This window comes from Myotis nattereri, assembly GCF_964212035.1.
Source record: "Myotis nattereri genome assembly, chromosome: 1".
Lineage (NCBI taxonomy): Eukaryota > Metazoa > Chordata > Mammalia > Chiroptera > Vespertilionidae > Myotis > Myotis nattereri.
Window position 1 is genome coordinate 133441509 of NC_138075.1, and position 13649 is coordinate 133455157.

The 13649-nt window shown below is 39.7% G+C and overlaps 1 protein-coding gene across 1 annotated transcript in view; it reads left to right on the top strand.

Moving 5' to 3' along the window:
* MRC1 (mannose receptor C-type 1) overlaps positions 1–13649 on the top strand; it is a 96318-nt gene that overhangs the window by 63814 nt on the left and 18855 nt on the right. The window contains exons 16-23 of the mRNA XM_081097765.1: positions 836–877; positions 2361–2524; positions 3543–3610; positions 5229–5329; positions 6011–6153; positions 6541–6655; positions 11301–11467; positions 13456–13558. Of these exons, the coding sequence (XP_080953891.1) occupies positions 836–877; positions 2361–2524; positions 3543–3610; positions 5229–5329; positions 6011–6153; positions 6541–6655; positions 11301–11467; positions 13456–13558 (903 nt within the window). The remainder of the gene's footprint in view (positions 1–835; positions 878–2360; positions 2525–3542; positions 3611–5228; positions 5330–6010; positions 6154–6540; positions 6656–11300; positions 11468–13455; positions 13559–13649) is intronic.

Sequence of the window (13649 nt, forward strand, 5' to 3'; positions counted from 1 at the left end):
TGTTTTCAAAATGGAGGAATAAGTAGTGGCTGGTTTTTCTTTAAAGTTCTAGCTACAGATGATTTTATTATGTCTTGTTTCTTTATGGGTCATTGGTACTTTTATTCTTATGGATGTTGACTATATTAAACCAAAAGCTGAGAAACTTGAGTCCTTTTATCAGATTCCAACAGAGTCCAGATATATCAACAACTCCTTGAAAAGAAAATTATTTTATTTAACTTTTAGTAAAACATACATTTAATAAAAATAAGATTCTTTAAAGAAGGTATATTTTATAAATAAGTAGTTCACATGTAATTTCAAATAATGAAATTGGAAGTAATTTCATAACTAATAATAATAATAATATGTGTGACTATAAAATTAATATCTATTGGGCACCTTATAAATACAAATAATTCATGCATTTCACCTCAGCTATTTACACATAATTACTAACTCCTTTTTACTGTTGACAAAACTAAGGGCAAGCATTTTAAACCCAGGTCTGGAATTTGAACCTAGGCTTTCTGATTCCAAAACTGGTTCTCTTTTCTTTCCTTCATATGACACTGCTTGCTGTGCCTGAAAACTTTCTTTTGATTTCTGGTGGCCATTATTGTACCTACTTTGTTTATCTCTTCACTCCTACTTCCGTTTTCCTTCACTTTCCTCCTCCATAGCATGGTAGGAGAATTGGAGAGTAGAAGGGAGGGGGAGGAAAAGAAAAGAGAACAATTAAGTTTTTAGCTTCATTTAGCTATATTTAGCTATACGAAAACTGTGAAACTAGAAGAATATGTAATTGCAGAAGGGCAGCATACTTTATATTAATTTTTTGTTTGTTTTCCAGGCCAAACACCAAAACCTGAGCCAACACCAACTCCTGAAGACAGTAGGTGTTTTATTTTCTGATCTCTATATTGATAGCTTTTCCCCGCTCTTTTTTCTCACAATGAAAAACAAAACAAAACAAAACTTGTCCTAAGAAGGTGGAGAGCAGAAGTTGTTAATATCTTTGAAAATCTCATGCAAGTTTGGATCTTTCTCTCCAGACAGATGTTCATGAACACAAATATCAAGCAGCTATTAGTACAATGAATGTTTACAAATCAAATCCAAGATCACTTGTTTCTTCTTTAGCACAGGTATTAGTTTCCTAGGGCTGCTGTAACAAACTTCCACAAACTTGGTGGCTTAAAGTGACAGCCATTTATTCCCTGACCTGGAAGTAAGAACTATGAACTCAGTTTCACTGAGCTGAAACCAAGGCATTGGCAGGGCCATACTCCCTTCAGAGGCTCAAAGGGGGGACCTATTCCCTTGCCTTTACCAGCGTCTAGAGCTGCATTCCTGGCATTGTTATTTCATGGCCCCTTTCTTCATCTTCAGAACCAGCAATGTGGCATCTTGCTTCATTTGTCACATGGTTTTCTTCTTCTGGAGTCAACTCTCCCTCTGCCTCCCTCTATCAGGATACTTGAGATTACATCTAGGGCCCAACCACATAATGTAGGATAGTCTCTCCATCTATCTCCCTTAATTTAGTCCCAGCTACCAAGTGCCTTTTCTGTGTAAGGTAACATTCACAGATTCCAGACATTAGGATCTAGATATCTTTGGGAGCTTCTATTTAGCCTACACCAGTGCAGAATCATAGAATTTTATGGTTTGGCAGAAGCCATAGGAGTCTTCTTGGTTTGTGAATTCTTTGGTTTTCCCGTTATACACGGAAGCACCCTAGTCCCATCTATTACAAAAGTTGTTTGTTCTATTGAGATAAAAGATGCTTTCTCACGGCCTCTACTTCTTACACCTAGAACATCACTGGTGCCTGGATGTAAATCCTTCCAGCTATGTGATCCTATTGATGAAGGTAAAGCTGGAAGGTCCTTTACCCCAGCGGTTCTCAACCTGTGGGTCGCGACCCTTTTGGCGGTCCAATGACCCTTTCACAGGGGTCACCTTAGACCATCCTGCATATCAGATATTTACATTACGATTCATAGCAGTAGCAACATTACAGTTATGAAGTAGCAACGAGAATAATTTTATGGTTGGGTCACAACATGAGGAACTGTATTTAAAGGGCCAGAAGGTTGAGAACCACTGCTTTACTCAATAGAGATACCAGTTCGTGGACCTTAGTTGGGAAGAGAAAGTAATGAGCTTGTACAGAGTTGGTGGCAAGTGGCAATCTGGCCTTACGTACTTCAGTCTGTATTTAGCATGAGCCTCCTGCTTAATCTGGGCTCTCAGAGTTGCTGACACCTCTGATATAGTAGCTACTCTGCCCTTCTCATTTGTGTGTGCCATTCAAACCAGATTCTTAAATTCACCAAAGTAAAATCCATCACCCTTTTCCATGAATTTTTCAGATCCACCGGTCACTGAAGATGGGTGGGTTATCTACAAAGACTACCAGTATTATTTTAGTAAAGAGTCGGAAACAATGGACAATGCACGAGAATTTTGCAAGAGGAATTTTGGTGATCTTGTTTCCATTCAAAGTGAAAGTGAAAAGAAGTTTCTATGGAAATATGTAAGAAAATGATTAATTTAAGAATGGACCACTGACATGTGTTAAGCAAAGATATTGTCTATAGTTGGTACCCTGTGCTGCAATTTTAAATTATGTGATGAATTTTCACCTTCTAGGGTCAGGGTAAAGACATAAATGTGGGGATGTCGGCCATAATAGAAAGGAATGACCTGTTGCTTCAATATTCAGTGAAGAATCACAGAACCCATTGACAGTTGTAGTCTGGGCTTTGTGAGGATCCGTACTTCATGGCTTTGAGTTCACTAATTTGATTTTCAAAGATTGTAATATCTAACTAGTTGTTTATATCAATTCTTTGTGTATAGTGCAGGTTGATTATTAATTTAAAAATCTACTTTAGTTGGACCAAATTGTTGGTTAATAGGTAGTACATCTTGATTATTCATATAAAAATCTTTCTTGTCAGCCAAGAGTGAAGGTGTAATTTGTTTTTTCTAAGAGTTCTTGGTTCAGTCTTTCTCTTTAAAAATCTTCATGGCATTCTTGTTTGTTGCCAGAAAAAGGATAGGAAAGAGAGCAGGAAAAAAGTTGAACAGTAATGAGAAATAAAGATTTATTTGATTACAAAGATAGTAAGAGTGTAGTCTGACTTATCTTCATCTTTGTAGATATACCTTGGTTTGAAATTCTCTAATGTTGCACAAATATATGCATGGATCAAGACACATAATCCTAAATTTCTTAGACACATAATCCTAAATGGTGACTTTGTTTAACAGATGGCCTTCAACAACCTAATTACTATAGACATTCGATATTATAGAGCTACTTTAGATATTTGCTTTATAAATGCAAGTTGTTATATAATGTGCATATTTTTATTTTTATTTTTATTTTTATGAAAAACATAACATTGGATATACCACAAGATTTCTACATGAATCTCTTCCTTAGAAAAAGTTCCAAATAGGTTGCTTCATTAATGTATAGGTTTTATGTAAGAATTTGCTTATTATGTAAATATAGATTGAACTATATGTAAACTTCCATGTTTTAGGTAAACAGGATGGATGCACAGCCAGCATATTTTATTGGTTTATTGATCAGCTTGGATAAAAAGTTTTCGTAAGTAAATAAAAATAAAATGACTTTGCTTAAGATAGTGATTGGATAAACACCTAAGTTATTTTGAGGATTTTATTTTGCTGAATGCATTTTAAAAAATCCACCAGGGTTCTTAACCTAAAAAGCATCTTTTATAAAACCAAAAAGAATTAGAAATAATCCTGTTAAATGTCTTCAGCGTTCTAATTTTTGAATAACTCAAAATCTGATTTAATCTTGCAAAACTTTACCTGTCTTTGTTCTTGAATGCTGTCACCTGCTAGTAAATCATCTTCTAAGAAGATGTATTATATACATATGAACACTGAATTTGTTTTAAAAATTACAATTTCCACTTGGACGCCTTGGCGCACAGAACTAAAGGGTCCTTTTATGTTCCTCCACTCACTGCTTTAACCTCACAACTTTGAAAAACGGTGTTAACTGCATGAGACGCTTTCCCTTCAAAGAAATGACTCTACCATTTTCCATAGGGTACAGGGGCCAGGAAAGCTATGGGAGGGAGGAAATTAGTAAGTTTGGGGGGTTTCTTCGCTTGTCCATTTATATACGTGTTCTCCTAAGTCTGAAGAGCAGATATGTCTCTCTGGCTCATGCACAGATGTTTTAGCCACATATGTTCCCTCTGGCTATTATTGCCATTTTAGTGTAATGAGACCTAAACTCACACTCATTATTCTTAAAGATCAGAAATGTTTAAAGCTCTTTTGGATAGGCATGAGAGATCTCTTCAATGATCTCTTGGTCCTTTTCCTGCTAAATGTCTCTGAATTCCTATAATTTATTAAAATAAATATTGGTCCATATCACTTAAGAAAAACCAGAGAAAACATGAAATTTAGAGGACGGGCTTCATGAGAAGCTCCATATTCTCAGCCTCTCCATGGTGGTTGTGTTTGTGGCAATGATGCCTAAGAAGTATTACGGGAGATGAGTCAGGAAGCGGGCTCTCACCTGACACCAAATCTGCCAGAACTTTGATCTTGAACTTTCAGCCTCCAGACTGTGAGAAATAAATTTCTGTTTATATATATATAAAAAAAAGTATTATGGGAGGATTTTTGCTCTGACCCACTTCCAAAGTAATGGGCATCTCTATTTCTTCTCCCACTTCAAGGCTAAAGGCAGCTTCTTCCAGGAAGGGCAAAGAAAGCAGAGTAGCCAAAGCATCAGGTTGCTATAGAAGCACAATGTACCAAAAGCACCAACCACCTTTGGGGTTTTCTTGCTAGTCTCTCTAGAACCTCTCTCTAGAACAGGGGTGGGCAAACGTTTTGACTCGAGGGCCACAATGGGTTCTTAAACTGGACCGGAGGGCCGGAACAAAAGCATGGATGGAGTGTTTGTGTGAACTAATATAAATTCAAAGTAAACGTCATTACATAAAAGGGTACGGTCTTTTTTTTTTTTTTAGTTTTATTCATTTCAAACGGGCCGTAGTTTGCCCACGGCTGCTCTAGAACCTCTCTCTAGAACTGCTCTCTAGAATCCTCTCTTCTATTAGCTTAGGATCCTGTGATTCCTTCATCTTGATTGACTTGCCTGTTCCCTCCACGAGGCTGTAGCCAGTTATTCTGATGTTCGGACTGTTACTAAATGCCTGCATTTTGTTTTCCAGTTGGATGGATGAAAGCAAGGTGAATTTTGTGGCTTGGGCCCCAGGTGAACCCAATTTTGCAAATGACGATGAAAACTGTGTAGTCATGTATGCAAATTCAGGTAGACAATATACATATCTTGAGTTTGGCTTGTGGTGTGATGTGTCATTTGTTACCTCCTTAGGCTAAAAGTAGAAGGTTGTGCAATTAAGACAGAAAGAAGAGAGAATAAAGGAGAGTTCTAATTTTAGCCATCTAGTCAATGAATTTTTAAAGCAAAGGGATGCTTAACATTTAATCTATTAAATTACACAATCATCTCACTTCTCATCTAATGAAATATTTTTTTTATGTTCTGATTTGAAGGAAATATCCAGAATGTTTATCTCCTTTATCTCTCTCTCCAGTCTTTGTCTTCTAAATTGGAATAAAGGTAGAACCTATCTGTTGAGAAAATTAAACAAGATAATACTTCTAAAACACTAAATAAATGTTTGGAATATAGAGAGTTTGTTATAACATTATTACCATTTGCTGTAACTGGCTATTTAGATACTATATCTGTAATTCCAAGTGTGTACATGGCTCATAGGAAGCTCTTTATAAAGTTGAACTATTATTAGTTCAAGTGAAAGAGTGAAAGGATGTCGCATTGGCTTTTTGAGTCACTTGCATGAATTAAAGTTTGATTGTAGTCTAAACCACTTTTGAGAACCCTTCATATATGTATATATATAAATATATATGTATATATGCATTTTTAAACATGCAAATCTAATTTAACTATTTTGTTCTTTGCCAGGGCTTTGGAATGACATTAATTGTGGTTATCCAAATCCCTTCATCTGCCAGCGACATAACAGCAGCATCAATGCCACAGTTATTCCTACCACGCCCCCGGCCCCAGGAGGTTGTAAGGAAGGTTGGAGTTTCTACAACAACAAGGTAAGAAAAAATGAGTTGCAATCTTGACACTGATTCTTATATGGAGAGTGGCAATGCAAATCTTTCAGCTTAAAGTTAACTTTTACTTTACTTCATCATTTTAGTAATTTTTAGGTAAGAATTGGTGGAGATTCCCATGTCAAATTCTTTATGGAAATTATGAGTATATATGAATATATTATCCAAATGGTTGTACCCTTTGTCCAAAAAGAGAAAAGAGGTTTGCAAAAAAAGTTTGTAATAAAACTTACTCAATATTTTAGATCTCTATTTGGTTGTGAGGGAATTTATATTTAGCTATAATCTTTATAAATAATTTTGATGTAATTCAGTTGACTTTTTAGTAGTATCTTTAGTTAATCACTGGATTTTTTCCTTTCATCCTAGTGTCTCAAAATCTTTGGATTTGTTGAACAAGAAAGAAAAACATGGCAAGAGGCACGAAAAGCTTGCATAGGATTTGGAGGGAATCTGGTATCCATACGCAATGAAAGAGAGCAAGGTATGCAGGCCATTGTACATTCAATCATGCATTTGAACATGTAATTTTTTCATAAAATTATGGAATACTAGAGGCCCAGTGCATGAAATTCATGCACTCAGAAGGATCCCTCAGCCTGGCCTGTGCCCCCTCGCAGTCTGGGAGCCATCAGGGGATGTCTGACTGACAGCTTAGGTCCACTCCCTGCCTAAGCCAGCAGTCGGACATCCTTAGTGCTGCCATGGAGGCGGGAGAGGCTCCTGCCACCACTGCTGCATTTGCCAGCTGTGAGCCCAGCTTCTGGCTGAGCAGCACTCCCCCTGTGGGAGCACACTAACCACCAGGGGGCAGCTCCTGTATTGAGCATCTGTCCCCTGGTGGTCAGTGCGCATCATAGCGACCGGTCGTTCTGCCGTTTGGTAGATTTTCATATTAGCCTTTTATTATATAGGATTGTGATTGAAAATAGGTTTGTGGTTTTCAAAAGGAAAAAGTATAAAGGGGGAAAAAAATCAAGCCCATAGTGAGAACTATTTTATTTTATTCAGTTGTAGGCACCATGCTGGTCATCTATATATATCAAAGCCTAAGCAACTGTTATGACCAGACAACCGGATGACCAGCTGGTAGCTATGATATGCATTGACCACTAGGGGGCAGATGCTCAATGCAGGAGCTGCCCCCTTGTGGTCAGTGCACTCCCACAGCCAACCTCCTGTGGTCGGCCAACCTCCCACAGCCCCTCCCCCCGGCCGGCCCTGACCAGCCCCGATTGGGACTGGGTGAGATGGCCTCAATTGGCCCCTATTGCCGGCCAGGTCGAAGAACCCCACCCATGCATGAATTCATGTAGCAGGCCTCTCGTTTTGCATATAAGTCCCTCTTCGTTGTCAGAACAACTCTGTGAAGCAGGTATCACTACCCCACTTTGTGAGTGGGAAAGTGGTGTTCAGAGAGCCTGGAATCAGGAGCTTGCTGAGTAAACAATAGGGTTGGGAATCAAGCTGGGTCTCCCAGTTTACATCCCATTCTGTTTCCACCAAACCAGCTTGCTCCCCAAAGAGGCAAAGAAACAGAGTGGTTCTAGTAGTAAATGAGAAATTGCTGATTTCCCATTTACTGCTTTTCTAGTCTGCTGGGGTTGGACAAAGGTCCCCAAAGGTGTGGACGGAGTCGGCGAAGAAGGAATGACACGGAGACAGCGTTCAGTTGATCAGCAGCCTAGCCAGGATCTCTAGCCAAGTTCTGGTCAGGATCTCCAGCGAAGTTCTGGTTAGGATCTCCAGCCAGGTTCTGTGTCCATGTTCTCTTGCTAGGTTCTCCAGTCAGGTTCAGTCCAGGTTCTCCAGCCAGGTTCAGTCACCAGGTTCTAGTAGGTTCTCTTGCCGTGTTTTATCCAGGTTCTGTAGCCAAGTTCTGTCTCTAGGTTCTTCAGCCAGGTTCTCTCGCTAGGTTCTGTCTCTAGGTTCTGTGGCCAGTTTCTGTCCAGGATCTTTTGCCATGTTCTCTCACTAGGTTCTGTGTCTAGGTTCTGTGTAGGTTCTGTGTCTAGGTTCTGTGTCTAGGTTCTGTGTCTAGGTTCTGTGTTCTGTTGTCTTGTTACATCTGTATTTATACCAGTTGATTCCAATCCTATCAATCTCTAATTCAAAGGTTAGGGCGTTTCTTATCTCCATTCCAGGGAGTAAAGATTATGTAGCTTAAGCATGATTGTTCGTAGTTAAAGTGATTAATTACCCACCTGGCACTTAGGTAAGGGGTTTTATTCCCTCCCTAACTTCAGGGGAAAATCCCTAACTGGAGAAACAACCTTTCTCAGAGAGGTGACCTTGGTTAAAACACATAGTGCCAAGAAGGTGAGCAAACATCAAGAACAGTATGCCATATATGTCAGGTCCCTTGAAACAGCAAGGATGGAGCGGCTCCCGGCACTAGTCATGTTACCACAAAACTTATAATGCAATAAAATTGATTTTGGAATATAAACTTTGAATAAATTGAGAAATGTATTTTTGTAAAATATAAGGGTAGGCCAGAGCTCTGAAGAAGAGCACTGAAGGAGAAAACATACCCTAACAATATGGCAGGTTGTAAAACTCACTGCTCTCAGATGAAAGGTGCTTGACCACTTCTGCATGGACTCCTCCGAGCCACCTTATCTGAAATGGATGCTAGGTTGAATTTGTGACTTGCTTCTTTAAGGAGGATGTTGACCAGCTGGAGACTATTCAGATGAAAGTGACTAAACTGATGAAGGGTTGGAAACCACAGCAAGTGGCAAGTGAGGAATGTTTGAGAGGCCCCGCCGGTTTCACAGCCTAGAAAAGAGAGGATGTGGCTTTTCAAGGATCCTCCTATGTGGTTCCAGAAGGAAGGCCTAGAACCAATGAGTGGCAGTTACAGGGAAATATATTTAGGCTTAAACTTAGGAGGTCATTCTAGCAATTAGAACTGATTGGGTGGGCTGCTACATGAGTTCTCTAAAGGGCTGTGAAAACGCTTAAACTGAAAGGTACTCAAATGGATGCCATAGAGTCCTATCTATTGACTAGTACATAGTGTGGAAGATGCTCAATAAATGTTTGTTGTACAAGTGAATGGATGCAATGTTGTAGGTGAGAGATGTGGTCTGGGTAATTTTAAGTTTTTTTTGGTCCCAAGATTCTTTGACATCTAAAATTACATTCTGGATAAATGGTATTACTATCTCAAAAAATACAAGAAAAAAGAAAGACACTAACCCTGTTTGGCACCCTCCCAAATGCTCATTTTGCTCCGCCGATGTGCTGACTGCTCTCTTGGAACACGTTGTATGCTAAACCAACCACACGTTCCCTGAGCACTTTTGACAAGTTCAGTAACTTGCCAGACACTAAAGCAAGAGGGTCGAACCATAGCACACAATAAAAAAATTGTAAGACTATAATAACCACATTTCTCCAGCTAGCCTACCACATTTTGGGCTTTGCTACCCTGCAGAGGAATACAATAATTGATCCCTCTCTTAACCACAAAGGGCTGATTCCTGGCATAACAAAATTAGAACCTGGGTAATAGAGATGTGCAGAAGGAAACAATTTTCACATAAAATAACATTATTCCTGGCAAAACAGGCACACGTTGTTGAATTCTTATTGTGGTTTTTGGCAGAAAAAAGAAGTCAGTGCTGAAATATTGGCAGTAGAGCTTTTCCACATTTAATTTTGAGTTGGGGATAGGGCAAAAGTTATGATCTTCTTTAGGAAATAAAACTAAAATAAATATCTACCCATGCTCTCCTCGTTCTCTCTGAAAAATGTTAGAAGACAAAACAATTGTTCTAACCTTTAGTTAATTGAAAAATAGGCACATTCTTGAGCATCTACTACTCTGCAAAAGAGTAATCACAGAGCAATGGGCTTTCCATGGAATTGTTTGTTCTTTTTTTCTTTTTCTTTTTTAAATGTATTTTATTGATTTTTTACAGAGAAGAAGGGAGATGGATGGAGAGTTAGAAACATTAATCAGCTGCCTCTTGCACACCCCCTACTGGGGATGTGCCTGCAACCAAGGTGCACGCCCTTGACTGGAATCGAACCTGGGACCCTTCAGTCCACAGGCCGATGCTCTCTCCATGGAGCCAAACCTGTTAGGGCGGAATTGTTTGTTCTTGAATAAACAGATAATTGTGTCTCTGCAGGCTTCTCTGTATTTTGCATTTTCTATTAGTAACTTTAGTGCTTAGTCATTCCGTTTTCTATTTGCACTCAGGAGTCGTGTTTGCGCATAAATATTTAGAAATTGCTGTTCTGTGGAACTGGTGCTTATCCGCCGAGGCGCCCACAGGTGCCGGCAGGTGTTCCTGGCCCAGAAGATAGCTGCTGTGGGAAACATGGGGAGGGCCTCAGGGAGTCAGGAGGGGCACCTGCACATTGAAGCCTTTTACTGCTTCTGGATATTTTCCACCATCCCCTCTGCCACGGGATTGATAAGGATACAAGAGGCCATATTTGTTCTACATCCATTGAATTTTTCTAGCTCTCTCCTCATGATGTGAGTGCTTAGCATCAGGGTGCCCTCTGGGTCCAAGCACACTCCCTGGACAGCTGCTGAGCCCTAAGAGTTGGCTGCCCAGGGCGCGTTCCAGTTGGGCAGCTCCTCTGGTTTGGCAAGGCGTGTGGTCATTTGACAGTCTAAAGTATCTTGTTCTGATAAATAGTGCTCTTTGAAAAAACTTTTCTGGATGAAGAGCCCTCTCTGTGTCTAATCAGATTATTTTATTTCTAGAATCAGGATGTCTGCTACCTCAGGTGACTGGGCATGAATTAGGAAAATGTACCTCTTCTGCAGGCTTATCGGCAGCTGCAATGCAGATCGGGGTGTGGGGCAGACTTTAGGCTCCCTTGTCCCAGGGCCCCAGTGCCGTTGGGCAGGGCACAACCTGTACAGCCATCTGTAGTGGCCCAGATAAAACCTCGACTTCTATTGTACGAAACTTTTTAAAGTCCCGAGCTGAAGCAATAACACAATGCAAGGTTGGAAAGTGTGTGTTTTCATGCACTTTTAAATAATAATGAAGACACTGATCACATGCTTGATATTTTTAAATTAATGTATTTTGAATATTTTCCATATTTTCAGTATTTCCCGCCGAAATTACAAATTATCTTGTGATACTTTCTTTCAGCATTTCTTACCTATCATATGAAAGATTCCACTTTTAATGCCTGGATTGGGCTGAATGATGTCAACTCAGAGCATACTTTCCTTTGGACGGATGGGCGAGGCGTTCACTATACCAACTGGGGGAAAGGTTACCCCGGCGGAAGAAGGAGCAGTCTTTCATATGAAGATGTAAATATCACTTTCAAGTCAGCTCTCTATACCCTATCAGTTTGTTTAAAGTCATCATATTCTCGATTAACCTGTGAAAAATCAACCAGAGTGTTTCTTGGTCTGATTCATTCTTGCAGATTTGAACTATTTCAGACTAAGCCAGCCTTGGAAGAAGGCGTACAGATTCAGTTAAGAACTCTTCAGTGTTGGGTGGCGGCAGTGAGGGGCAGGGAAAGCCAGCTCCATGGTGGGCCTAGGTGGTAGGAAGGAGGGAACTGGGACCCAGCGTTAGCAGCTGCCCCGAACTCCTGAAGCTGGTGTAGTGTTTGGGGTATAGTCTGGAAGCTACTACTACTTCTAAAGATGTCCTCCTCCTCCCCATCATCATTACTGAGCGAATGTTTGCAGAATGCTTACTATGTGCCAAACACGGTGCTAAGGGCTTTAGTACATTAACCTAAAGACAGATGATTGCTTCTTTATTTTACTACTTTAAATCTCATATCATCAAACAGCCAACTAATCAGTGTTAAACACCGTGCCGAGCATTGTGAAAAACATTAAGATTTTGTTCTTAAAGAAGCTCACACTGAAGCTAGACCACAAGTATTACGTAAGAAAGAAGACAGCAAAGAAATGCAAGTGCATAATTAGCACCAGCTCTAAAGCAGGTAGTAGTTCGGAGGAAAGGAACTGACTATTGGATGCAGTGGTTTAATTAGTCAACACTTACCGGTGGAGCCCTTCCCTGGGTGGAGGGACGGAATATGAGAAAGAATCGCTAGGCGTCTTTTCCTCGAGAAGTTTCAAACATAATGGCGAGGGGCACTTGCTGGGAGGATGGGGAAGGCCCTGTTAGGTGGACAAGGTGAGTAAAGTCTTCCATGGAAAGGCACAAGGTAGGTTTGTTCACGAATAAGTGGTTTGGATGTAGCAGGGGTTTTATGCAAAAAAAGAAATAGGAGTAAGCTTTGAAAGGTAGAAAACGGAAGTTAGAGAAATTTAGATGCCCTGTGAAAGGCTTGAGCAAGAAAATGATCTGATCGAAATGACTTCTTTATGAGAATTAATTTGCAGAGTGGGTACATTTTGGTGACGGGTAAGTCATTTTCTGTGGAGAAGTTCTTTGACTCCTCTTTACATTAATGAGGCCTGAAAACTTACTGAAGAAATTAAAGTAGAATGGAGTGAGATAGGTTTTGCTTAGCAAGATTTCTGAGATGAGAGGTGAATTTCATGTAAAGCAAAAACAAATTATTATTGTACAAGTGTTTTTTAGAACATAAAGAAAAGCAGAAACAACACAAACAAAACCAGTAATCTCACCCTTTAGTTAAAAAGCATTGCTACTTGTTGTTGATTTTATTCCTAGACTTGTTCTTAGAGTGTCTAAAAATTTATACTTCAAAAAAAAGGAGAAAGAAATCAAAACACATGTATGGTGATGTTATAATTTCAGGACTTGAAAAATGGAAAGGTGAAATACAGTTTGATAAAGAGAGTGGGAGAGAACTTTCCATATGCATTTTGTGGTGGAAACCTACTTATTATATACAGGTTTTTCAGGACTACGCCAGAGATTCTAAACTGGGATGATGGAAGAGAAATACAGAAGGGAGATGGGGAGGAGGGAAGAACCTTTGAAATACAGAATTGGGGGATTCCTAACAGTCAAGACTCTTGGGATAGTGAGGGTGGAGGCAGGGAGGTGGAGAAGACAACCATAGCGATATTAGCTGTGGATATAGAAATTAATGAAATTTCTGATAGCAGAGTTCCTCGGAACTGTATCTAAAATGTATACAACTTTATTTGATTTTCAGTTAAATAGCAGGAGTTCATTGTGAGGGATCCACCTGGAAAGTTGGGGCAGTGCATGGAAAATAAGGATGAATTGAACTTGCTGTAAATGAATGAGGACAATGTTAAACCTTGGAGTTTTGGCTTAATAATGAATTGATTTAAATAATTGTTGGTTCCCACTCTCCCCCTCCCTAAATATGCAGGCTGACTGTGTTGTTATTATTGGAACGAAGTCTAAAGAGGCAGGAAAGTGGATGGACGACACCTGTGACAGTAAGCGAGGCTATATATGCCAGACACTTCCCGGTGAGTTCTACACCCTCACCACCTGTAAGAGCTGGAGCTTTTAAATATTTTTTTAAAATGACCCCTTCATTTTTTTCCCCCTGGGAACCTT